This window comes from Oncorhynchus nerka, linkage group LG13 (genome assembly GCF_034236695.1).
Source record: "Oncorhynchus nerka isolate Pitt River linkage group LG13, Oner_Uvic_2.0, whole genome shotgun sequence".
Taxonomy (NCBI): domain Eukaryota; kingdom Metazoa; phylum Chordata; class Actinopteri; order Salmoniformes; family Salmonidae; genus Oncorhynchus; species Oncorhynchus nerka.
In genome coordinates this window covers 93740686-93766637 of record NC_088408.1, presented here as the reverse complement: position 1 = coordinate 93766637, position 25952 = coordinate 93740686, and the positions used below count along the sequence as shown (strand labels likewise).

General features: G+C 42.8%; 1 protein-coding gene across 2 annotated transcripts; it reads right to left on the bottom strand.

The window, feature by feature from the left end:
• Positions 1-790: 790 nt before the first annotated feature.
• On the bottom strand, positions 791-25691 carry LOC115140348 (SEC14-like protein 2). 2 transcript variants are annotated; one of them, XM_029678691.2, is made up of 12 exons: positions 25505-25691; positions 22845-22920; positions 15848-15891; positions 14555-14617; positions 13651-13839; positions 12584-12679; positions 12414-12474; positions 10476-10559; positions 10099-10205; positions 6160-6299; positions 4829-4998; positions 791-4428 (listed from the first exon to the last, which is right to left on the bottom strand). In XM_029678691.2, the coding sequence occupies exons 1-12, from the start codon at positions 25556-25558 to the stop codon at positions 4136-4138; spliced, it is 1377 nt and encodes a 458-aa protein (XP_029534551.1). In that variant the 5' UTR covers positions 25559-25691; the 3' UTR covers positions 791-4135. The 2 variants fall into 2 exon arrangements, with proteins under 2 accessions (XP_029534551.1, XP_029534552.1); XM_029678692.2 differs by lacking the exon at positions 22845-22920.
• Between the last annotated feature and the right edge of the window lie 261 nt (positions 25692-25952).

The window sequence follows — 25952 nt, the reverse complement described above, 5'->3', positions numbered from 1 at the left end:
GTACACCTGTTTTGTATTAGGGTTTGTTTGTAGGGTATTTAAGGGCACTAGGCCTGCTGGGTTTTTGTGCGGGCTTGTTTATTGTTACTCTGTGTTTGATGGGTTATTGCTTTTCGTGTTCTTTATTTATCCGGTCTATTTTTGTCCTGTTGTTTTTGGACTGGCAACTATTTACGCCTTGTGTGTTGGCGTCATTCATTTTTGGTTGCACCGGTGAATAAATTTGTGATAAACGAAGGAACCCTGCTCTCTGCGCCTGATTCTACCCACCACTCATAGTTTATCGTAACAGTTTATCACTTGTCTTCTTTGGTGCAAATAAATTAAGCTAAAATTAAACTAAATGCGAAACAGTGACCCCCAGCAAAAAAAAACGTAATAATGATGACAAAAGTTTAAGATTATTTGAGTGTAAACTTAACATATGTAAATTAACAAGATACCCCATGGACACCGAAAGGCTTGTAGTTGCAGAATAGCCCATATACAGCAACAAGCCGCTTCAAATTACACAACAACATGGAATGTCATTCTAGTGCAGGGGTTCCCAACCTAGGGGGCACGCCCCCTATAGGGGCCAACGTTTCGTGGGAGGGTGGCACAGGACCTTCCTTGATTTGAGTGGTAAAAAAAATGTTTTAAACTAGCAACAAGCGGTAAAATGCCAGAGGAAGACACGACTCTGATGCACATGGGAATTAATATCTTTGGTTTGTCTCTATAACATTGAGAAGCTAAGCTACGACATTCTAATGCCGAGGAGGCATAGAAATTTGACACAGCAACAGAGTCACACACTATCAATTGATCTATTCACTTTCTGTAAAAGAGAATATGTATAATTACATTGAGGGTTCATATAAATTATCATAAAGCATATTTGGAAACATTTGGGGAACTTGGGTCTAGACTTTATCTTCCTTATCTATTCTTCTTATTCATATGTAAATAGCCTATCTGAAAGATGTCATGAGTCTTGTTAAACTACATTGAATTTCAGGAAATGAGCTTCAAAACAACATTTTCCCAGGTCCCTCAAATAAAAAAAGTCAAGCTGATGGTATATTTAAAATAGATTGGGTTCTCTGTAAACAGTAATACACGTGAAAAGAAACCCGTTGTAGCGTATTGATGCTTAATGAGACAATACCTTGTACAGTGGATATTAGCTTTCTCACAGGTCTTGCTTTAACAATACTAAATATATATATATATATATATATATATATATATATATATATTTGTTTTCCCTGAAAATAAAACTACTGGTATGTCAATGTATGGATTTAAAATGTTCAACAGAAATGTTTGATGACAAAAAGAAAATACACACTCAAAATGGCCTGAGGAGGAGGAGAGGGAGAAGAAGACAGAGGAGGAGGAGAGGGAGAAGAAGACAGAGGAGGAGGAGAGGGAGAAGAAGACAGAGGAGGAGGAGGGAGAAGAAGACAGAGGAGGAGGAGGGAGAAGAAGACGGAGGAGGAGAGGGAGAAGAAGACAGAGGAGGAGGAGAGGGAGAAGAAGACAGAGGAGGAGGAGAGGGAGAAGAAGACAGAGGAGGAGGAGAGGGAGAAGAAGACGGAGGAGGAGAGGGAGAAGAAGACAGAGGAGGAGGAGAGGGAGAAGAAGACAGAGGAGGAGGAGAGGGAGAAGAAGACAGAGGAGGAGGAGGAGGAGGGAGAAGAAGACGGAGGAGAGGGAGAAGAAGACAGAGGAGGAGGAGAGGGAGAAGAAGACAGAGGAGGAGGAGAGGGAGAAGAAGACAGAGGAGGAGGAGAGGGAGAAGAAGACGGAGGAGGAGAGGGAGACGAAGACAGAGGAGGAGGAGAGGGAGAAGAAGACCGAGGAGGAGGAGAGGGAGAAGAAGACCGAGGAGGAGGAGAGGGAGAAGAAGACCGAGGAGGAGGAGGAGAAGAAGACCGAGGAGGAGGAGAGGGAGAAGAAGACCGAGGAGGAGGAGAGGGAGAAGAAGACCGAGGAGGAGGAGAGGGAGAAGAAGACCGAGGAGGAGGAGGGAGAAGAAGACCGAGGAGGAGGAGGGAGAAGAAGACCGAGGAGGAGGAGGGAGAAGAAGACCGAGGAGGAGGAGGGAGAAGAAGACCGAGGAGGAGAGGGAGAAGAAGACCGAGGAGGAGAGGGAGAAGAAGACCGAGGAGGAGAGGGAGAAGAAGACCGAGGAGGAGAGGGAGAAGAAGACCGAGGAGGAGAGGGAGAAGAAGACCGAGGAGGAGAGGGAGAAGAAGACCGAGGAGGAGAGGGAGAGAGAGATTACTTAGGTTTAGGTTACAATTACTTACGTTTAAAAATAAGCTCAACTGGACACCTAAGCGGGTCAGTGAATGAACTGAGAGAGAAAGCATGCAGGGCATTCTACGCCATTAAAAAAACAATTCAAATTGAAATACCAATTAGCTAAAACTAATTGGGTGTCATTGAACCAATTGCAATTTATGGCAGCGAGGTGTGGGGTCCACTTGCAAAGATTTTACCCAATGGGACAAACACCTAATTGAAACCCTGCATGCAGAGTTCTGTACCATTATCCTACATTGTCAGAGGAAAACTACAAACAATGCATGCAGGGCAGAATCTTGATTATTATTATTTGAATTAGAGAGAGAGACAGAGAGAGACAGAGACAGAGAGAGACAGAGAGACAGACACAGAGACAGACACACAGAGAGAGACAGAGAGAGAGACAGACACAGAGACAGACACAGACACAGAGAGAGAGACAGAGAGAATGAATCTCTGAAGTCTTTCCTTATTCCTTGAATTTTGAGAAGGTTGTTCAGCACTGCAAAATAATACGCCCTGCTCTGTGGCTATGTGCCCTGTTCAGCACTGCAAAATAATACGCCCTGCTCTGTGGCTATGTGCCCTGTTCAGCACTGCAAAATAATACGCCCTGCTCTGTGGCTATGTGCCCTGTTCAGCACTGCAAAATAATACGCCCTGCTCTGTGGCTATGTGCCCTGTTCAGCACTGCAAAATAATACGCCCTGCTCTGTGGCTATGTGCTCTGTTCAGCACTGCAAAATAATACGCCCTGCTCTGTGGCTATGTGCTCTGTTCAGCACTGCAAAATAATACACCCTGCTCTGTGGCAATGTGCCCTGTTCAGCACTGCAAAATAATACGCCCTGCTCTGTGGCTATGTGCTCTGTTCAGCACTGCAAAATAATACGCCCTGCTCTGTGGCTATGTGCCCTGTTCAGCACTGCAAAATAATACACCCTGAACAATAACCTGCAATGACATTCATCTATCGTAGATATCCCCGGGCTATGAGATAAAATATCTCTTCCATAAACATACTGTTCAAGTAAGCCAGTTGTATTCCCAAACACAAATGTCAATAACATCTACATTCTAGGGACCCTGAGTTGTGGAACTCTTGGTTTCTCTTCAGTGTACGTCCTAGCTCTGTTCCAGGGCGTTACATGCAGCTTGCTGATGTTGAAGTCTCAGCATCAGCAAGCCACATGTAACCCCCTGGATCAGAGCTACATACATTTGTTTGTTTGAGCAGCATATGGAACGGTCCATGGTCAGATGAAATCCCTCAGTGCGGACCAGTGGGGTCTGTTTCAGTGCTTTCAAGTTTACACTGACCATGGTTGGGGGGTAAGACTCAGGCCTGTGTCGCAAAGTGCACTATATATGGAATAGGGTGGCATTTGGGACACACTATAATCTAGGACAGGCTAGCAACTCAGTAATCGCGGTTACTTAGAAGTAAAATTATCTAATATATTTTACTTCTGGGGGGGATTGCCGTTAACAATTCTGATTAATTATGTGCAAAGGAAACGAAGTCTCCTCCTTCCCAAACGGAAACTCTCAGCCAAACCTAATTTCACCAGTGTTAATCATGGCAAAAAACAAAAAATAGATTTAGACTTTGTGGCTGTGGAATCTAGTGGAAACCGTTTATCATCTGCACACAGGCTTGAAAATCACGGCACCAGTTTAAACCCCGCCTTCACCCAATCCTGATTTGTCCAAATAATCAATGATGTAAACCCAAAACGAGGAGCTACTTCTGCTTGTAATCACATAATTCTACGTGAGCCTTGACAGATTCTCGCCCGTTTCATCTGTCCACAAGAGATTAGCAACTCAGTAACGTCTGTCACGATTGGCTGCTGGCCCCAGATTCCGGCCCACCCCTGTTTTTCAGAGACTGCGATTGGCTACTAGCCCCCCTTTCTGACCCACCCCTATTTTTCAAAGACTGTGATTGGCTGCCAGCCCCAGATTCTGACAGACTCCTGTTCTTCAGGGACTGTGATTGGTTGCTGGCCCCAGATTCCATCCCAATCATTTTCTTCAGAGATTGCGATTGGCCGGGGAGCAGGACCTCGACCGTAAAGCAAATGCGTTTGGACTGGAAGATACTGTAGGTGTTGTCAAACCGCAGCACATCTGGAGAAGCAAAAGAAAACAACTTAGATGTCTCTCCTCAGTCAGGTCCTTCTACACCTTGACCTATTGCCCTTGTCCTCTTTGTCAGTGTTTACACAAGCAGCCCATTTCTGATATTTTGCCAAATTATGGCAAAAAAAGCTGATCTGATTTGTCAAAAGACCAATTAGTGGAAAAAGTTCAGATTTGGGCTGCCTGTGTAAATGCAGTGTTTGTATCCCTGTATGCCAGGCCTGGTTGTCATGTGCCCCTGTAACCTTACCGAGCCAAACCAAGCTGTATAGTGTCTGGAACCAAAAATACCCAAGCTAAGCACAGTATGGTTTGGATCAGCATGTTATTGGGAGGAGGGTTTACATGTAGTCCCTTATGTCGCCCTGTCTGGCTGTCCTGTACTCACAGATGCCAGGCTCGCTGCAGGTGAGAGAGCCGTCCTCAGGCACCAGGTGGGTATTGTATCTCTGGCTGGGAACCACCTCCTGCATCTGCGATGCGTTCTGCCTCTGCCCCATCTTACCCTTCATAAACACCCCAAAGCCGATGTCTGCCCCATCACTGGAAAACTGCCACCTGCATAGGATACACACAGGAAACAACAGGAAGAAATATTAATGGATTCATTTTCCTTTCGGCTTACACTATACACAACACACATACAGTAAAAGAAACAGAATGAGGAACAGAGATGGTGAGAGGGGGATAGAGGTTAACCTTTTGCGTGTAGGGGGCAGTATTTTAGTTTTTGGCTAAAAAACGTACCCATTTGAAACTGCCTATTTCTCAGCCCCAGAAACTAGAATATGCATATAATTGTCAGCATAGGATAGAAAACACTCTAAAGTCTCCAAAACAGTCCAAATATTGTCTGTGAGTATAACAGAACTGATATTGCAGGCGAAAACCTGAGGAAAATCCAATCAGGAAGTGCCTCTTATTTTGAAATCTCTCTGTTCCTATGCATGCCTATCCTCCATTTAAAGGGATATCAACCAGATTCCCTTTTCTATGGCTTCCCTAAGGTGTCAGTCTTTAGACTTAGTTTCAGGCTTTTATTTTGAAAAATGAGCGAGAAAGATCACATTGCGTAAGTGGATAGGTGGGGGCTCTCAGAGTGAGTTTTGCGCAACAGAGTAAAGCGGCCATTGTTTCTCCCTGTCCTATTGAAAAACCTACACTCCCGGTTGATATATTATCGAATATATATTTTAAAAACAACCTGAGGATTGATTATAAAAAATGTTTGACATGTTTCTGTGGACATTATGGATATTATTTGGAATTTTCGTCTGCGTTGTCATGACCGCTCTTTCCTGTGGATTTCTGAACATACCTCGGTTATTTTGCATATAAAAATCATCTTTATGGAACAAAAGGAACATTTGTTGTGTAACTGGGAGTCTCGTGAGTGAAAACATCTGAAGATCATCAAAGGTAAACGATTAATTTGATTGCTTTTCTGATTTTCGTGACCAAGCTACCTGATGCTAAGTGTACTTAATGTTTTGTCATGCGATCGATAAACTTACACAAACGCTTGGATTGCTTTCGCTGTAAAGCATCATTTCAAAATCTGAGACGACAGGTGGATTAACAAAAGGCTAAACTGTGTTTTGCACTTGTGATTTTAGTAATATTATTTGACTGTGGCGCTATGCTATTCAGCGGTTGCTGATGACAATTATCCTGCTTAAGGGATGGGTAGCGTCAAGAAGTTAACAGGTTCCCACTCACCGGAGCACACAGCCAGGGAAGAGTATCTCATACTCCAGTTGCTGTGAGGAGCCTCGGCTGACTGTCAGACACTGTTCATAATCCACCTTCACGGACTCCCTCACGAAGTAGGAAGCAGGTACCGGCCCTGCGTAGTGGATCTGGAACACATTTATACAGTGTTTAGAGGATGGATGGTGTGGGTCTAGCTGATAAAAATACTATGAAAGTCAGCAGGAAAAATGTTAGGGGAGTAAACACGTTTTTTTTATTTTGAGGGAAGGAAATAAGAGGATATAAAAAAGAAAGGCGTACTTACTACTATGAACACATTTCTGAGGTTTCATAGTTTCGAAATGAGAGTCCAGAGTATACGCTTCTGAGGTCCAGTGTTTATTTATTTGCATAAAAACAAGAACAGCCAATTTTATTTGACCACACTGACTGTCCTCATTCTACTGGTTAATCTTCCTCTGTAGTAACCCTCAACAGACATGAGAGGGAGCCCTCAGCCTTCAGTGCAACCAAAAATATGAGGGAGCCCTCAGCCCTACCGAACACATGAGAGGGAGCCCTCAGCCCTACCAAACACATGAGAGGGAGCCCTCAGCCCTACCAAACACATGAGAGGGAGCCCTCAGCCCTACCAAACACATGAGAGGGAGCCCTCAGCCCTACCAAACACATGAGAGGGAGCCCTCAGCCCTACCAAACACATGAGAGGGAGCCCTCAGCCCTACCAAACACATGAGAGGGAGCCCTCAGCCCTACCAAACACATGAGAGGGAGCCCTCAGCCCTACCAAACACATGAGAGGGAGCCCTCAGCCCTACCGAACACATGAGAGGAAGCCCTCAGCCCTGCCAAACAGACGGAAGAGTAAAATATTTTAGTTCCAGCAGTAACTGCAAGCTACCAACAGGGGGCAGTAAGGAGAGTGGTATATTCCATGTGAGTGGAGGGAGAGAAAGATGGAGAATGACGGTTCACTCAGGACCATGAGAAGGTTGCGATTAACATCAGTCCACAGTTAATTCACACAGGACCATTACATACCTGGGATCACACAGGACCATTACATACCTGGGATCACACAGGACCATTACATGCCTGGGATCACACAGGACCATTACATACCTGGGATCACACAGGACCATTACATGCCTGGGATCACACAGGACCATTACATGCCTGGGATCACACAGGACCATTACATGCCTGGGATCACACAGGACCATTACATGCCTGGGATCACACAGGACCATTACATGCCTGGGATCACACAGGACCATTACATGCCTGGGATCACACAGGACCATTACATGCCTGGGATCACACAGGACCATTACATGCCTGGGATCACACAGGACCATGGCATACCTGGGATCACACAGGACCATGGCATACCTGGGATCACACAGGACCATTACATGCCTGGGATCACACAGGACCATTACATACCTGGGATCACACAGGACCATTACATACCTGGGATCACACAGGACCATTACATGCCTGGGATCACACAGGACCATTACATGCCTGGGATCACACAGGACCATTATATGCCTGGGATCACACAGGACCATTACATGCCTGGGATCACACAGGACCATTACATGCCTGGGATCACACAGGACCATGACATGCCTGGGGTCACACAGGACCATGACATGCCTGGGGTCACACAGGACCATGACATGCCTGGGATCACACAGGACCATTACATGTCTGGGATCACACAGGACCATGACATGCCTGGGATCACACAGGACCATGACATGCCTGGGATCACACAGGACCATGACATGCCTGGGATCACACAGGACCATTACATGCCTGGGATCACACAGGACCATTACATGCCTGGGATCACACAGGACCATTACATGCCTGGGATCACACAGGACCATTACATGCCTGGGATCACACAGGACCATGACATGCCTGGGACCACACAGGACCATGACATGCCTGGGATCACACAGGACACAGGACGGTTATATCCACGGGGCAAGTGGCTTTTTTAGGAAAGAAAACAAGCTTGACCGATGCGAACTAGATTGAAGGGTTAATTCTATCGATGTATGTTATTATTCTGGTGAGTTTATTTAGTCTTCTAGGGCAACATACAGTATAATGACCGAAGAGAAGCTGCATGCGTCTAATTATAGACAAGTTGAAAATAGCCTAACAAAATGTTTGAAATTATAAACAGTAACATAGGCCTTTCTAAAAAATGGTGTATACTGTACAGTGTACAGTGTATTTTCTATATTAGTGGTTTAGGGTCAGGTGAGGGTCTGACATTTTCACTTGATCACATATAGTCGTGCGGTTGCGGATGGATTATTAGCAATTGCAGGTGAACAAACTGCTGACCCGCGCATCACTACTGAGCACGGGTGCAGACACAAACAGGCCCAAACGCATGTGGCACTGCCAACGGTAAACGTGTTACAAATTACCTTTCAACTTTGACTGACTGTTTGCATAATCTACCTTGTACACTGTACTGTACAAACAGACCCCCTAATCTAATCTGTCTATACAGTTAATGGGTTATGATGTCTGCACGACCTTCCAGCGCCTCACAGTCACAGCAGAAGTTGCAACATTCCACACATAGAATGTAGAACTACTAGGACCTGTGGAAGTCTTGACCCTTGATATGATAATACTAATAAAATCTATCTGATGAGACTTTGGTCTGAACTAGGTCAACAAGGCGTTAAACCAGTTCAGACCGAAGTCTCATCAGACACATTTGAATTGCTTTGTCATGTCTCTACATGCCTCTCAGTTCTTTACGTTCACAGAGAAGTCAACAAGTAAGAAATGCTCCACCAAGTACCTGACCGAAGCACTACAAATAAAGTAGTGGGATAGCTAGAAAGTATGGGGCTAGATGACTACCAATGATAAAAAGCAAACTAAATTCCTGTTCACATGTTGAAAATGGCTAAATGACTCAAAAATGGAATGGAAGTAGAGAGTTTCAGTCCTTAGAATATCTTAGTCTTCCTGAAGATTCCAAAGTCATTCCAAAAATACTCAAAGATTCCAAGAGTTCTATGAGATTTTCCTGGGCTTCATTTGGAATGACAAAGACCTGTCCTCCTGCTCCTCATCTCCGGTTAGGAAGACATCTCTACCTATATATCTACAGAAACATCAGACATAAGATCAGTTTTTCTGGGAAATGAAATTACCAATTTATCAGTCAGCATGTGTCTGCCCAAGCCTGCATCTAGACAACAACTAACAACTGCATTTAATGGCATGAGGATGACTAAAAGGGCCATTGGCGGTGTTGGCTAGCAGCGAGGTCCAAGGTGAAAAGGTAGGACTGAACTGTAGAGCAAGAAGAAGCAGATCCATGACAGCAACATTGTCTAACATAAAATACCCAATCGCCATCAGACTGTATCCTGTGGAAGCAGACCCAAAGGAAACCACCTGGAGTATAGCCTATAACATCTCAGTGACCAGAAGGAATGAAGAGCCTGTCAAGACTGGTTGTGAATCCTTTCTTGATGCTGTACAGTCCACAATCTCAACAGATCACCCATAGGAATTCAATTGTCCCGACAGACTCCTTATCTAGCCCCACTGACAGCAGGATGCAGCTTATGATTCACTAGTCCTACCTACTGCATCTTTACAGGCAGCAAAGCAAAGCTGCTCTCATCTCACAGCCTAATATCTAGTATGCAGCATCCTACTGCAAAACCACTAAGGCAGGTATGGAGAAACTACTAAATGCTGAAAATGAAAGTCAGAAATGTAGTCACCATGTACAACAAAAAGCGCAAAAAAAACTACTTAAGAGCAGTAATGAGTGCAGAATTGAACTCTCCAGCCTATCATTCCAGCTGTAGCAACATGAGAATGGGGTCATGAAAACACTGCCCCCCCCCATGAAAAAAAGCATCCCACTTCCTGGTGGTGCGAGCTCACCTTGTTCCTACAGCGAGGGTCCCCGTCCGGGTCGGTGAGTTTCCCTCCGTACGCGGCAGGAAGCTGCTCTGGGTCTATGTAGTTCAACAAGACCTCCTGCCAGTTAGCTGCACAACACACAGGTGAGGAGAAAGACTGATGTTACCATGTTACATTTCAGTCATTTAGCAGAAGCTTATTCAGAGCGGATAACAGTTAGTACATTCATAACCTTCATCTACATGTAGGGTTAAGATGGGTATACAAACTGTATGTATTCACAACCTAGTGTGAGACTAATAGAAATGGCATCCATAGAGCTGACAATTCTTTACTCAGCATTCTAGAACAGTACATCTTTATGGGAACATTCCGATGTCGATAAGGAAGAGTCTCACCCCCCAGGATGATGATCTTGTTGCGGGTGATCTCACTCAGGAAGTGCTTGATGAGGTTGTAAGCCACAGGGAAAAGCTTAGGGGCTGAGGAGAGGTGGAGGGGAGAAAGGACCATGTAAACGACAGTATGGTGAGATACACTGGTGTCTCATACAGGTTTAAGAGATGTGAGACACAGTTGCGCAGCTTCGCCTCTCCCGAGTCCGTACGGGAGTTGCAGCAATGGGACAAGACTGTAACTACCAATTGGATTCCACGAAATTGGGGAGAAAAAGGGGTAAAAAGTACCACAAAATATATACAGTTGAAGTCGGAAGTTTACATGCACTTAGTTTGGAGTCATTGAAACTTTTTTTTTCAACCACTCCACAAATTTCTTGTTAACAAACTATAGTTTTGGCAAGTCGGTTAGGACATCTACTTTGTGCTTGACATAAGTAATTTTTCCAACAATTGTTTACAGACAGATTATTTCACTGTATCACAATTCCAGTGGGTCAGAAGTTTACACACACTAAGTTCACTGTGCCTTTTAAACAGCTTGGAAAATTCCAGAAAATGATGTCATGGCTTTAGAGGCTTCCGATTGGCTAATTGACATCATTTGAGTCAATTGGAGGTGTACCTGTGGATGTGTTTCAAGGAATACCTTCAAACTCAGTGCCTCTTTGCTTGACATCATGGAAAAATCAAAAGAAATCCGCCAAGACCTCAGAGAAAAAATGGTAGACCTTCACAAGTCTGATTCATCCTTGGGAGCATTTTCCAAACGCCTGAAGGTACCACGTTCAAATGTACAAACAATAGTACACAAGTATAAATACCGTGGGACCACGCAGCCGTCATACTGCTCAGGAAGGAGACGCATTCTGTCTCCTAGAGATGAACGTACTTTGGTGCGAAAAGTGCAAACCAATCCCAGAACTACACAAAGGACCTTGTGAAGATGCTGGAGGAGACAGGTACAAAAGTATCTATATCCACAGTAAAACGAGTCCTATATCAACATAACCTGAAAGGCCACTCAGCAAGGAAGAAGCCACTGCTCCAAAACCGCCATAAAAAAGCCAGACTACGGTTTGCAACTGCACATGGGGACAAAGATCGTACTTTTTGGAGAAATGTCCTCTGGTCTGATGAAACAAAAATAGAACTGTTTGGCCATAATGACCATCGTTATGTTTGGAGGAAAAAGGGAGAGGCTTGCAAGCCAAAGAACACCATCCCAACCGTGAAGCATGGGGGTGGAAGCATCATCTTGTGGGGGTGCTTTTCTGCAGGATGGACTGGTGCACTTCCCAAATAGATGGCATCATGAGGTAGGACAATTATGTGGATATTTTAAAGCAACATTTCAAGACATTAGTCAGGAAGTTAAAGCTTGGTCGCAAATGGGTCTTCCAAATGGACAATGACCCCAAGCATACTTCCAAAGTTGTGGCAAAATGGCTTAAGTACAACAAAGTCAAGGTATTGGAGTGGCCATAACAAAGCCCTGACCTAAATCCTATAGAAAATGTGTGGGCAGAACTGAAAAAGCATGTACGAGCAAGGAGGCCTACAAACCTGACTCAGTTACACCAGCTCTGTCAGGAGAAATGGGCCAAAATTCACCCAACTTATTGTGGGAAGCTTGTGGAAGGCTACCCGAAACATTTGACCCAAGTTAAACAATTTAAAAGGCAATGCTACTAATCGACATCAACTGTATATTTTAAATAAAGATATGTGAGACACACTACACAGGTAGGCTTACCACGGTGATACTAAGACATTTCACAATTTTGTTGTAGCCCTAAACTTGCGCACCTGATTCACATAATCAAGGGTTTGATGATTTGTTGACAAGTTGATTCAGGTGTGCTAGCTGTGGAATAGTTCAAATACCTGGAACGGTAGGGGGTCCCTACCCCCTGTGCTAGTGGTGATGAAACTTACCTTTGATGACAAAGAGTCTCTTGAGGCCCTCTGGGTAATTGTCTTCAAACATGGTCAGGATCTGTAGAGGTACAACAACAACACAACGATCACACAGTATCATCACATTCACACTCTGGATTCTACAGAACAGTGTGTGTGTGTGTGTGTGTGTGTGTGTGTGTGTGTACCTCTCCGTAAGTCTCGATGGCAGGCTTCCATAAATGTTTGAGACCCAGACCATCACAGTCATAGATCATAGTGATGGCTTCAACATGTCTCCCCAACTACAGCAGAGAGACAGAGGGAGGGAGGAGAGGAGTTTGAGAGACAGAGGAGTTTGTATCTAATCTCAGTAAGGAGAGAGTTTGTATCTAAGAGACAGGAGAGAGACAGGAGTTTGTATCTAATCTCAGAGAGAGAGACAGAGAGACGGAGAGAGAGAGAGTGAGAATGATGGAGAGAGTATCAAAGTATAATCTCAGATCTGTAACCCAGAGGTTTTAACAGATGACAAAGATTCTAGACAGGACCACTTCATTAGCGGTATCTAATCTCAGTAAGGTCAGTGCCAGGAGTTTGTATCTAATCTCAGTAAGGTTAGTGCCAGGAGTTTGTATCTAATCTCAGTAAGGAGTTTGTAAGGTTAGTATCTAATCTCAGTAAGGTTAGTGCCAGGAGTTTGTATCTAATCTCAGTAAGGTTAGTGCCAGGAGTTTGTATCTAATCTCAGTAAGGTTAGTGCCAGGAGTTTGTATCTAATCTCAGTAAGGTTAGTGCCAGGAGTTTGCCAGGAGTTTGTATCTAATCTCAGTAAGGTCAGTGCCAGGAGTTTGTATCTAATCTCAGTAAGGTCAGTGCCAGGAGTTTGTATCTAATCTCAGTAAGGTTAGTGCCAGGAGTTTGTATCTAATCTCAGTAAGGTTAGTGCCAGGAGTTTGTATCTAATCTCAGTAAGGTTAGTGCCAGGAGTTTGTATCTAATCTCAGTAAGGTTAGTGCCAGGAGTTTGTATCTAATCTCAGTAAGGTTAGTGCCAGGAGTTTGTATCTAATCTCAGTAAGGTTAGTGCCAGGAGTTTGTATCTAATCTCAGTAAGGTTAGTGCCAGGAGTTTGTATCTAATCTCAGTAAGGTTAGTGCCAGGAGTTTGTATCTAATCTCAGTAAGTTTAGTGCCAGGAGTTTGTCCTGGTCAGGTCATACTGTATGTTCAGGAACAATTCCAGGCCCTCCACATATGAATAAAACCCTCTCATACCCTCTCAGACTGCAGCTCACACTCCTTCTGCAGAATCTCACAGTCTCTGATCTTAGACTTGATGAAGTCCTGTTTAGACGCTGACAGGAAGAGGCCCTTGGGGTCCATGGGGCCGATGACATCCCACCAGATGGGGCTTCCCTCACGGTCGTACCCACACATCCCACCTGACAGGTACTTCTCTATCACCTGGACACAAATACAATGGTAACACACTATTAATACCATGGTAACGCACTGCAATTGCCATGATAACACTATGAATACCACGGTAACGCACTATTAACACCATGGTAACGCACTGCAATTGCCATGATAACACTATGAATACCACGGTAACGCGGCAGGGTAGCCTAGTGGTTAGAGCGTTGGACTAGTAACCGGAAGGTTTCAAGTTCAAACCCCCGAGCTGACAAGGTACAAATCTGTCGTTCTGCCCCTGAACAGGCAGTTAACCAACTGTTCCTAGGCCGTCATTGAAAATAAGAATTTGTTCTTAACTGACTTGCCTAGTTAAATAAAGGTAAAATAAAAAATATCACGGTAACACACTATTAATACCACGGTAACACACTATTAATACCATGAGAACACATTATTGATACCACGGTAACACACTATAAATACCATGAGAACACATTATTGATACCACGGTAACACACTATAAATACCATGAGAACACACTATTGATACCACGGTAACACACTATTAATACCATGAGAACACATTATTGATACCACGGTAACACACTATAAATACCATGAGAACACATTATTGATACCATGGTAACACACTATTACTACCATGAGAACACATTATTGATACCACGGTAACACACTATAAATACCATGAGAACACATTATTGATACCATGGTAACACACTATTAATACAACAGATCGGTACCTCTGGAGGCTGCCATTCTGTGGTGATTGTGTCTGCGTTCATGTGTTTCCTGAAGTCAAGGTGCTGAAATAAAACATGATAGAACAGTTTTTACATGTAATAGCATGTTCTTTGCACCCTTCCCCCCCCCTCGCTCTTACACAGGCATGCAAGACCGCACACACGCTCACACAGACAGGAGAACAGTGAGTATAGTGAGTTAAGTGGATCAGTCAGAGTGACTAATACCTGCATAAATACCCCCTCAGCATGAAAGGGATATCAAATATCACATGACATAAAGGTACAGTAGGCTTGGCTAAATTGTTTAATGAGATTAATGTTCCGCATTAGACTAAATACTGTTTTGTGAGCAGCACTTTTATGTGACACAATCCCTGCTATTTTCCATGGGTTTTCCCCACATTATTTCAGATGGCTTGTGTAAGGCTGGCTGGACAGACCACTAGTCACTCTAGGGCTAGTCTAATGGTAGCATTATTTCAGATGGCTTGTGTAAGGCTGGCTGGACAAACCACTGGTCACTCTAGGGCTAGTCTAATGGTAGCATTATTTCAGATGGCTTGTGTAAGGCTGGCTGGACAAACCACTGGTCACTCTAGGGCTAGTCTAATGGTAGCATTATTTCAGATGGCTTGTGTAAGGCTGGCTGGACAAACCACTGGTCACTCTAGGGCTAGTCTAATGGTAGCATTATTTCAGATGGCTTGTGTAAGGCTGGCTGGACAGACCACTGGTCACTCTAGGGCTAGTCTAATGGTAGCATTATTTCAGATGGCTTGTGTAAGGCTGGCTGGACAAACCACTGGTCACACTAGGGCTAGTCTAATGGTAGCATTATTTCAGATGGCTTGTGTAAGTAAGGCTGGCTGGACAAACCACTGGTCACTCTAGGGCTAGTCTAATGGTAGCATTATTTCAGATGGCTTGTGTAAGGCTGGCTGGACAGACCACTGGTCACACTAGGGCTAGTCTAATGGTAGCATTATTTCAGATGGCTTGTGTAAGTAAGGCTGGCTGGACAAACCACTGGTCACTCTAGGGCTAGTCTAATGGTAGCATTATTTCAGATGGCTTGTGTAAGGCTGGCTGGACAAACCACTGGTCACTCTAGGGCTAGTCTAATGGTAGCATTATTTCAGATGGCTTGTGTAAGGCTGGCTGGACAAACCACTGGTCACACTAGGGCTAGTCTAATGGTAGCATTGACAATATACAACAGATAGACAATAGCCATATAGCTACATGTTTCAATAAGAACAACATAGGAGAGGGGTGGACTGGGAGAGTTACCTTTCTCAGCATGGCCTCTGATTTGTTGACATTGAAGTTCCTGGCTGAGAGGAGAAAGAAGGGGCCAGGGAGAAAGGGGGAGAGAGAAGAGGAGGGGGGAGGGGTGAATAATAGCTATGGTTGTAGATAACAGCTGATGGTGATTGGGAATGTATGTGTGTGTGTATATGTGTGTATGTGTGTATGTGTGTGTATATGTATATATGTGTGTGTGTGTGTGTGTGTGTGTATATATGTGTGTGTGTGTGTGTGTGTGTGTGTGTGTATATGTATGTGTGTGTGTGTGTGTGTGTGTGTGTATATGTATATGTGTGTGTGTGTGTGTGTGTATATGTATATATGTGTGTGTGTGTGTGTGTGTGTGTGTGTATATGTATATATGTGTGTGTGTGTGTGTGTGTGTGTGTATATATGTATGTATGTGTGTGTGTATATGTATATATGTGTGTGTGTGTATATGTATATATGTGTGTGTGTGTGTGTGTGTGCGGTTATTCAACATGTATTATGTCTATTTGAGAAACACAGAGCATTTTTGTCCTCCACAACTAAAACATTACACAACAGACAACTACTAGCAAACAAAACAGGAAATGACCCCAAGTCCCCTTTTCGTTCATGAGAAGACGATGAGAGGCACTGGTTGCGTCCAAAATAGCTCCCTTTTCCATATTTAGTGCACTACTTATGGGTCCTGGTCAAAAGAAGTACACTGAGGGGGAATAGGGTGCCATTTGAGTACACTAGGGGGAATAGGGTGCCATTTGAGTACGCTAGGGGGAATAGGGTGCCATTTGAGTACACTAGGGGGAATAGGGTGCCATTTGAGTTCACTAGAGAGGGAACAGGGTTCCATTTGAAACGCACAGTGACTCGGTCAGCCATGGCTGTGAAGAATTAGTTTCCATCAGGGTTGGGCCTAATTCAAATCGAAGGCATGTGATTTGAATTTTACATTCAGAAATTTACAAACTTTTAAAATAAATAGCTTCTACTTTTCACTTTATTGAGAAGTCATTGAAAATGAACGTCCTTTTTTTCTATTATTGAATTGTGATTTTAATGTACTTCCTGAATTGACTGCCTTCAATTATAATTGGCTGAAACCCTGGTTTCCATCTCTCATTATATACCCAGACATTGCATTTATTCCTCACTCTGGGTTTCAGCCAATGAGCAGGGCAGAGCTGGTTGTGTCACCATGACAACAGACTATCGCTAGGTTCCATTAAAGATGGGAATCTGCGCCACTGGCCGCCCCACCACCATTGTTATTGTTTTTGTTGCCAAACTGAGCAGCAGTGTGGGAGAAAAAAATTGCAGCACAGGTGCTCTTCTATCGCTCGTGCAATGATGTCAGAGCAGGAAAAACTGTTGGTTGTTTGTTTGCAGTAACTTCTTTGTTGTAAAATTGCAAACAGACGTGGCTGCTTCACCATGAAAAATTCCAGCTTGAAGGGTCCTTTAAGAGATTTAAAGCATCCGGTCGCCTGCCTGAGGCTTCCTTCCACTGTGTGCCAAAACCTTATATCAGACCTCCCGCTTACAGTAGCAGCACTGTTCAGTACTGACCCAGAAGTACTGACCCAGAAGGGATAGGAGAGGATGCTAATACTCTAGCTAAGGTGATTAAGTGGCCAGCTGACAGCAGGGGTCAGTCAGTGGCTGTTTCCCAAACGGCATGCTACTACCTATATTGCTTAATATTGTTTAACATTATTTTTTTAATGACTACCTCATCTCTGTACCCCACACATACAATTACCTGTAAAGGTCCCTCAGTCGAGCAGTGAATTTCAAACACAGATTCAACCACAATGACCAGGGAGGTTTTCAAATGCCTCGCAAATAAGGGCACCTATTGGTAGATGGGTTCAAATAAAAAAGCAGACATTGACTAACCCTTTGAGCCTGGTGACGTTATTATTACACTTTGGATGGTGTATCAATACAGCCAGTCAGTACAAAGATACAGACGTCCTTCCTAACTCAGTTGCCGGAGAGGAAGGAAACCACTCAGGGATTTCAGACTGGCAGCTTCATTAAATAGTACCCGCAAAACACCAGTCTCAACGTCAACAGTGAAGAGGGGACTCCGGAATGCTGGCCTTCTAGGCAGAGTTGCAAAGAAAAAGACATATCTCAGACTGGCCAATAAAAGATTAAGATGGGCAAAAGCACACAGACACCGGACAGAGGAACTCTGCCTAGAAGGCCAGCATTCCAGAGTCGCCTCTTCATTGTTGACGTTGAGACTGGTGCTTTGAGGGTACTATTTAATGGAGTTGCCAGTTGAGGACTTGTGAAGCATCTGTTTCTCAAACTAGACACTCTAATGTACTTGTCCTCTTGCTCAGTTGTGCACCGGGGCCTCCCACTCCTCTTTCTATTCTGGTTAGAGACAGTTTGCGCTGTTCTGTGAAGGGAGTAGTACACAGTGTTGTAGGTGATCTTCAGTTTCTTGAAAATTTCTCGCATGGAATAGCCTTCATTTCTCAGAACAAGAACACACCGACGAGAAGAAAGTGCTGTATTTCTGATCAATTTTATGTTATTTTAAATGGACAAAAAACGTGTTTTTCTTTCAAAAACAAGGACATTTCTAAGTGACCCTAAACTTTTGAACGGTAGTGTATGTAAATTAGATATTTATGTATTTCATTTTCAATAAATCTGCAAGAATTTCTAAAAACATTTTGTTTTCACTTTGTCATTATGTGGTATTGTGTGTAGATGGGTGAATATATATATTTTTTAATCCATTTTGAATTGAGGCTGTAACACAGCAAAACATGGAAAAGGTCAAGGGGTACGAATATTTTCTGAAGGCAATGTAATTATCATGTTTCACATTGGATTTATTTTTCTCACCAACAGGAAAAAATGTCAGTCACATCTCGCACCCTACACTCTGTCCATCTCGCACCCTACACTCTGTCCATCTCGCATGTAAACAACTAGGCTACAGCTTTCCCGCTCCATAGCAAGATGCTTTATCCCAACTGATTGGTAGTAATGTGATTTCAGAGGTTTAAAAAGGAACTTCAAGGAATTATATAAACCTGTACTTTTGGGGGGTCAAAACTTTATTTTGCAGGTCGGAACAGTGGAATAGAACAAACAAAATTACGGTTTCATTCAGAATGAAACGATTGGAAAATAATTTAGGTTCCAACACCAGTTCTTAGCTCTTCAGGGTTCTAAAGCGGACCTTCGTTACAAGGAGCACACGTGCGCTTAAAGTTTTTAAAATGTAGGTGTAACGGATGTGAAATGGCTAGCTAGTCAGCGGTGCGCGCAAGTGGCGTTTCAATCGGTGACGTCACTTGCTTTGAGACCTTTGCGGCTTTTGTGGAGCGATGGGTAACGATGCTTCGTGGCTGACTGTTGTTGATGTGTGCAGAGGGCACCATATTTCAGGTTATAAATACTGCATCACCCATCTCATGTGTATATACTGTATATACTGTATTCTATACTGTATATACTGTATTCTATACCACTGTATCTTAGTCCAAGGCCTCTCTGACACACACACACACATACATACATATATATATATATATTCTTAATGCATTCCTTATTTAGATTTACGTGTATTTTGGGTTATGTTGTGAAACTGTTAGATATTACTTGTTAGATATTACTGCACGGTTGGAGCTAAGAACACAAGCATTTTGCTACACCCGCAATAACATTGCTAAACACGTGTATGGTGACCTTCCATTTTTTCGAGTGCACTGGTGGTCCTAAATTAAAATTCCAGGTCACACAACAAAATACTCAGGCTCAATATGTGAGTAAAATGGTTGCACTGTAGAGCCCTGCTGTTGGAGCCCTGCTGTTGGAGCAGGACTTTGACTGTGGGAAATCACCTTCCCCGTCAGCATATTGAATAGTCTAATCGCACTTCACAGCCTAACCTATGGACTGTGCGGTCATTAAATGGGATATCGGCCTACTCAGTAACACCCACAGAGCACAATTAGCTCTGAATGGTCAATACACAAGAGATGCATCTAGACAGGCTGCCTAATTCTGATATTTTTTTCCCCACTAATTGGACTTTTGACCAATCATATCAGATATTTTCACGTCAGATCTTTCTCAGAGCTGATCTGATTGGTCAAAAGAATTGGGCTGCCTGTCTAAACGCAGCCGTAGTCGTTGACTGGCGGGCTAATGTGGCTCATTTCAAACTGGCTTCAGAGTCCTGCAATAGATTAGCCTATACATCCAACTTGAATCAAGGCTTGGAGGTAAGGATGACAGCGGTGGTGTAGCCTAAAGGCGATACTGTATCAATAATAGGCCTAAGTGATATTGTATCTTCATAGCAAACAAACATTTTTATTTAACTAGGCAAGTAAGTAAATAACTTGTTTGAGTGGTAAGGGGAAAGTCTAGGAGTGAAGTCAGGAGAGGTGCATCTGTGACACACCAAAAGCGGACACTGATGTGGTGTTTCCAACAGCAAGGCTCAGTGCAACATGGCAATGACTGACATTCTTCATCAAATATTTTTTCTTTCTTTCTTTAATGTCGAAATAAACATGTCTCCAGCCCCAAATCAAACACTCACAACCTGAAAATATGTTTGTACATTGTACAATCATTTGGTGAGAGCGAGAGCCTCAAATATCACATTCATATCCACTGTATACATGAACTGAGGCAAAGTTGGGGCGGCAGGGTAGCCTAGTGGTTAGAGCATTGGACTAGTAACCGAAAGGTTGCAAGTTCAAATCCCCAAGCTGACAAGGTACAAAATCTGTCGTTCTGCCCCTGAACAGGCAGTTAACCCACTGTTCCTAGGCTGTCATTGAAGGTGTTCTTAACTGACTTGCCTAGTAAAATAAAGGTAAAAAAAAAAAAAGTTGTTTCCTGTTTCAGTCACGTCATTGGTCACGTTCCTGTGGGTCAAACAAACAAAAAAACCTTGTGATTGGTTGACGATAGAGCCTCCCACTATGCAGGTTGAAGTCGGTGAAGAGCAACTTTTGAAACTTGGAGTCAAAAACTACATTTCCCTTTGGTCACATTATTTTTGTTCCTGCAGTTGACATGGAGGCGCAAGTGAGACAAGTTGTATCCCTCGTAATGCAAAACACTTTGAAAGGCGACTTGACAGAAGTGATCCCCCATTGACAGTTGGTGTTCAGCAGTCATACAAGTATGCCTTATTTACTTTGAAGAACTACTAAAAATAGTGATTTTTGTCAGACAGCAGCTCTATAGAGATGAGATTATGACTTGGAATGAAATAATAAAGTCATCAAATAAAAGTAGTGTAATAAACACAACTGTAATGTTTTATTACAGTAAAGTCGCGTGTGTAAATGAAGGTTGTTAAGTGATCAGCAGTAATAGGCCGTCCCTACCATCATGGGACTTTTATTGATTGTTTTATTCAGTGTTGTTACAGTATTCAACCCACATAATGCATAGCGCAACAACAATAAAAAATCCTCGAAAACTAAATTGAAAACCGTGAATATTTTTTTTTTATAATCAAAACGAAACCCAACGGACCTCAAAAAGCACTAATCGTTCAGCACTAGTAACTGTAATGAATTACATTTAGATCCACGGGCATACAAAATGGGGGCCGTGGTCAAGTTTCCCATCCCTGGTCTAGACAGACCAGACCATTTTACCTCTGAGTGATGTTGCTATGCAACACCAGACTTGTTCAATGTTTGCATGAAAAAAAAGAAGAAGAAAAAAAGGTCAACAACCTCTGGGTTCACCCAGTCTTCCTGTCACGTGGGTCACGATAGTGTACGTCCCCTGAAATCTGTTGGATGATGTCTACAGTAACACAGCTACAGATCTTTATTCTCTAAACAAAATGGCACAGTGATTTCCCATGTCATGGCTCTTCCACACAGCAGCATGCGACTGGTGCAATAATTTGCCTTGGATTCAAATGTCTTTCCACTTTTTAAAAACACGTTCCCATTTACAGCAACAACCTGGGGAATAGTTACAGGGGAGAGGAGGGGGGGTGAATGAGCCAATTATAAGTTGGCAATGATTAAGTAGCCATGAAGATACAGTATGAGGGCCAGATTGGGAATTTAGCCAGGACACCAAGGTTAACACCCCTAATCTTATGATAAGTGCCATGGGATCTCTCAGCTTTTAAAGAAACCTTTGTGAACCATGATAATTGCTCTCTCTCCCTTGAAACCTGTTTTACAGGTTTAATGTGCATTGCCCTAAATAACAATGATGCACAGAGAGCCAGTGTGAGTTCAGCCCAGTCCCATCTAGAACAAGCAGGAGCTACACTTCCTGGGGTCCACAAACACTAAACATGACAAGTAACAAAACACTGGTACACTAACAGACAAGGACAGACACATTTAAAATACTAAAGAAAACAAACAATACTCTCACTCTCTGTGTTCCTGCAACTTCTCACTTTCTGTGTTCCTGCAACCTCTCACTCTCTGTGTTCCTGCAACCTCTCACTCTCTGTGTTCCTGCAACCTCTCACTCTCTGTGTTCCTGCAACCTCTCACTCGACCAATCAACTCTAGACCACAGACACTAACAATATCCATGTCCAAGCTAAACAACTTGGTTTCTAAATGTTCTCTCTTTCTCAAACTCTTCCCCCATAACACTCAACTGAAGGCATTTACTGTAAGCAGGTTTTGTAAGTTCCCTAAAGGTCGCTTTCTATTTGAAAAGCTGTTGGTTACTTCTATGTGTTGAAAAACTATTGAGAAATACAAGTTTCAACTGCTGAAATTGTTCTGGTCAAACCACAATATCTGCGCCTGCTTTTTCTGCGTGTTCAATGTGACTTCTTCCATAGAGTATCCCAGTAACCCAGCTAGACCTGAGAGTTTGTCCATACACAAGCATGGTCTTATTAACAGCCTTACAGCTCTCCTAACAGAATATTATACTAGTCCAACTCCAAGCCCACCACCATGCCGTGATGAAGCAACAGCTGTAGTTAGCCTCAGTCTCCCACCAACTTTACCTCTGAGCCAGCGCAACAGGAAGTGGTCATGATGAGCAGGAAGTAGTGGAAGAACGTCCTGAATCCTCTCTCGAAACTGCCCAAGGATGAAACGGGGTGGCAGTGATAGCGAGAGAGACAGAGAGAGAGAGAGACAGAGAGAGAGAGACAGAGAGAGAGGCCAAAGGTGTGTTAGTGATAGACAAGGGTTTAGTTGTTTTTATTTTACCTTTATTTAACCAGTCAAGTCAGTTAAAGAACAAATTCTTATTTTCAATCACGGCCTGGGAACAGTGGGTTAACTGCCTGTTCAGGGGCAGAACGACAGATTTGTACCTTGTCAGCTCGGGGGTTTGAACTCACAACCTTCCGGTTACTAGTCCAACGCTCTAACCACTAGGCTACCCTGCCGCCCCATGTAAACATGAATGAAAGCACATGATATGAAATTAATTGTTATATGAAAATCACAGACACTTGTCTAAAATCACATGCAATCCACCTCAAAATGTGGAAGTTAATCAAAGCGCATATGTCAAAATAAATTCAATAGTGTGACTTTGAGGGAAATTCCTATTTTCAATCATAAGTTAACAATCACAAAAATAAGTCCACTAGAGAGCACACTCAGACATCAAGTTTAATATCATAAAATAAGACCGATGAAACCATAATCATACACACTGCCTCAATCTGTGACACTACTGTCACACGTCTGTTGATTCTGGCATGTTAAAATGTGTTATGTAGAGATACGTAGATAACACAAACAATCAGATAGCTGCTTGTATGTTTGAGCATGTTAACAATCAGATAGCTGCTTGTATGTTTGAGATGTGATATAACATAAACAATCAGATAGCTGATATAAACACAAACAATCAGATTTGTATGTTTTGTGATATAAACATAAACAATCAGATAGCTGCTTGTATGTTTGAGCTTTGTGTGATATAAACATAAACAATCAGATAGCTGCTTGTATGTTTGAGCTTTGTGTGATATAAACATAAACAATCAGATAGCTGCTTGTATGTTTGAGCTTTGTGTGATATAAACATAAACAATCAGATAGCTGCTTGTATGTTTGAGCTTTGTGTGATATAAACATAAACAATCAGAAAGCTGCTTGTATGTTTGAGCTTTGCGTGATATAAACATAAACACAAGACAATATTAGAAAGTTGACATAAAAGCACAGTAACGAACCAAGACCGGAGAAACTCAATTCCATAAGCTATAAATAATGTTACATAATATCTTGAGAATTCATTCATGGAATAATAGGCCTTCAGGAGGTTGATGTCAAATCCAGTTAGGTTAGGTTTAAATCAGAATTATGAGATAGTAAGTCTGGATCATGGACATTGAATAGTCCTGCAGCTGGATTATTCTAAACGGGCAATCTGGGTTTCAAACAATAACAAAGCATTTACCCCGCCACTTTATTTTGGTAAACTGCTGAGGGAATGTCGCATGAGAGATGTAACCGCTCTCAAATAAATAGACACAAGGCATCTAAAATATGGATGCCAGGACTAACCATACATGACATCAAAATGATAGTTTTAAACATGTTTGGAAGCTATACAGTGTTTGTTTACAATTACATTGTTTACAAACAGTTGAGTAAACAAGCATAGATTTGGGGTTCTGATGGGGTAAGACCGTTGCTCATGAGGCATTTTTAAGTTACATTCTTCCTGAATCAATGGCTATATAGTAATAATTTAAATGTCGAAAAATGGATGTACCAATCCCAGATTCCCCCTTTAATGGGTAGAATTGTATTCGTTAATTCTGATGTCAACTAGATGTCATCCAATAGGCACCCAACTCGCATCAACAAAACATCTTCAATCCATTAATATGGAACAATATCACCACAAACTTTCTCTCTCATTTGCCATCCCCCCCATGATTCAGAATATATCATTTTCATAGTCATGGCATATTTGTTAAAGTGCTATTGAAGATTGAAATCAGGAAGAACAAAAAAGTGTGGATTGTTCTATCCTCCCCTGATTCAGAATACATCATGTTCATACTCATGGCATGCTTAGCTCAATAGCTATTGACGGCAGAATACCGAATATCCAATATGAAACTAATTTGACCTCGGTGCTCTCGCCTACACACCAACGGTAATTTGATATCTGTGAGTATCAGCGCATTTACGAACGCAACCGATACAGATTAGGGTAGGGGATATAGGCTACTGAATATCGGTGCAGCTATTGCGCTGTTTCTCCTGCATGTTGTTGGAAGACCAAGGCAAAAGTAATACGACGTTTGGGACACACCAGTTATGCTTTTTGATAATCATATATTGACTTAACGTGAGTATTTTTCTCCAATAAACAAATGACTTGCATTAACACGTGGTTTTGTTTAGGCATTTTAGTTTGATATTTGCCAGTGTGAAACCAACTTGATCAGATTAAACTCTGAATCGAACTAGGCATACAGCTCAGAACTGTGTGAAAACGCCCTTATAGAGAAACTTCAGGGAGAACGACATGATGCAATAATATTCTATTGGTAGTTACAATTAACTGTAGCCATATGTTTTCTAGGTTCCAGGTGTTACCGTTCTCAACAGTACCGGCGATTGTCACTTCGACAAACATAAATAATTGCTACACAAAAACAGAAATGTAGCCTACAATACAGGTATTTACCTCTTCCAATGCCCCTGCCTGCTTCGGGCTGAGGTCGCCAACCCTGCCGCTCATCACGTCACGTCAAAGCACACACAAAAAAAGCTGTTTTTCTGCCGTCAATGGAAGTTTAAGAACGACACACTGCTGTCCCAGTTGCTGGACTGACTGCAGTCGGTCTGTCACGGTATCGTACTGTATGGTGACGCTCGACGGGGGCGCTGTTCTCTTCTCCATCCCTGTCTGTCAAGTCGTAAATGTGTAAATTCCAGAGGAAACACCCACACCCTGACTTGCCAAGTTAATTAAAGGTTACACATAGGAGAGAAAGCCAAACATTTTACGTGACTTAGCAGACGCTCTTCACACAAGGACACATTTGTAGATTTTTCACATAGTCAGCTCGGGATTCGAACCAGCAACGTTTACAGTTACTAACCCAACGCTCTTGACCGCCAGGCTAAAACCA

Excerpts from the sequence above, each read along its gene's own strand:
- LOC115140348 (XM_029678691.2), bottom strand. The coding sequence starts at position 25,558 with ATGAGCGGCAGGGTTGGCGACCTCAGCCCGAAGCAGGCAGGGGCATTG. Across the intron at positions 10,206-10,475 it reads CAAGATCATCATCCTGGGGG|CTAACTGGCAGGAGGTCTTG; the intron begins GTGAGACTCTTC and ends TGTGTTGTGCAG. Across the intron at positions 4,429-4,828 it reads CTGCAGCGAGCCTGGCATCT|ATGTGCTGCGGTTTGACAAC; the intron begins GTGAGTACAGGA and ends TTGCTTCTCCAG.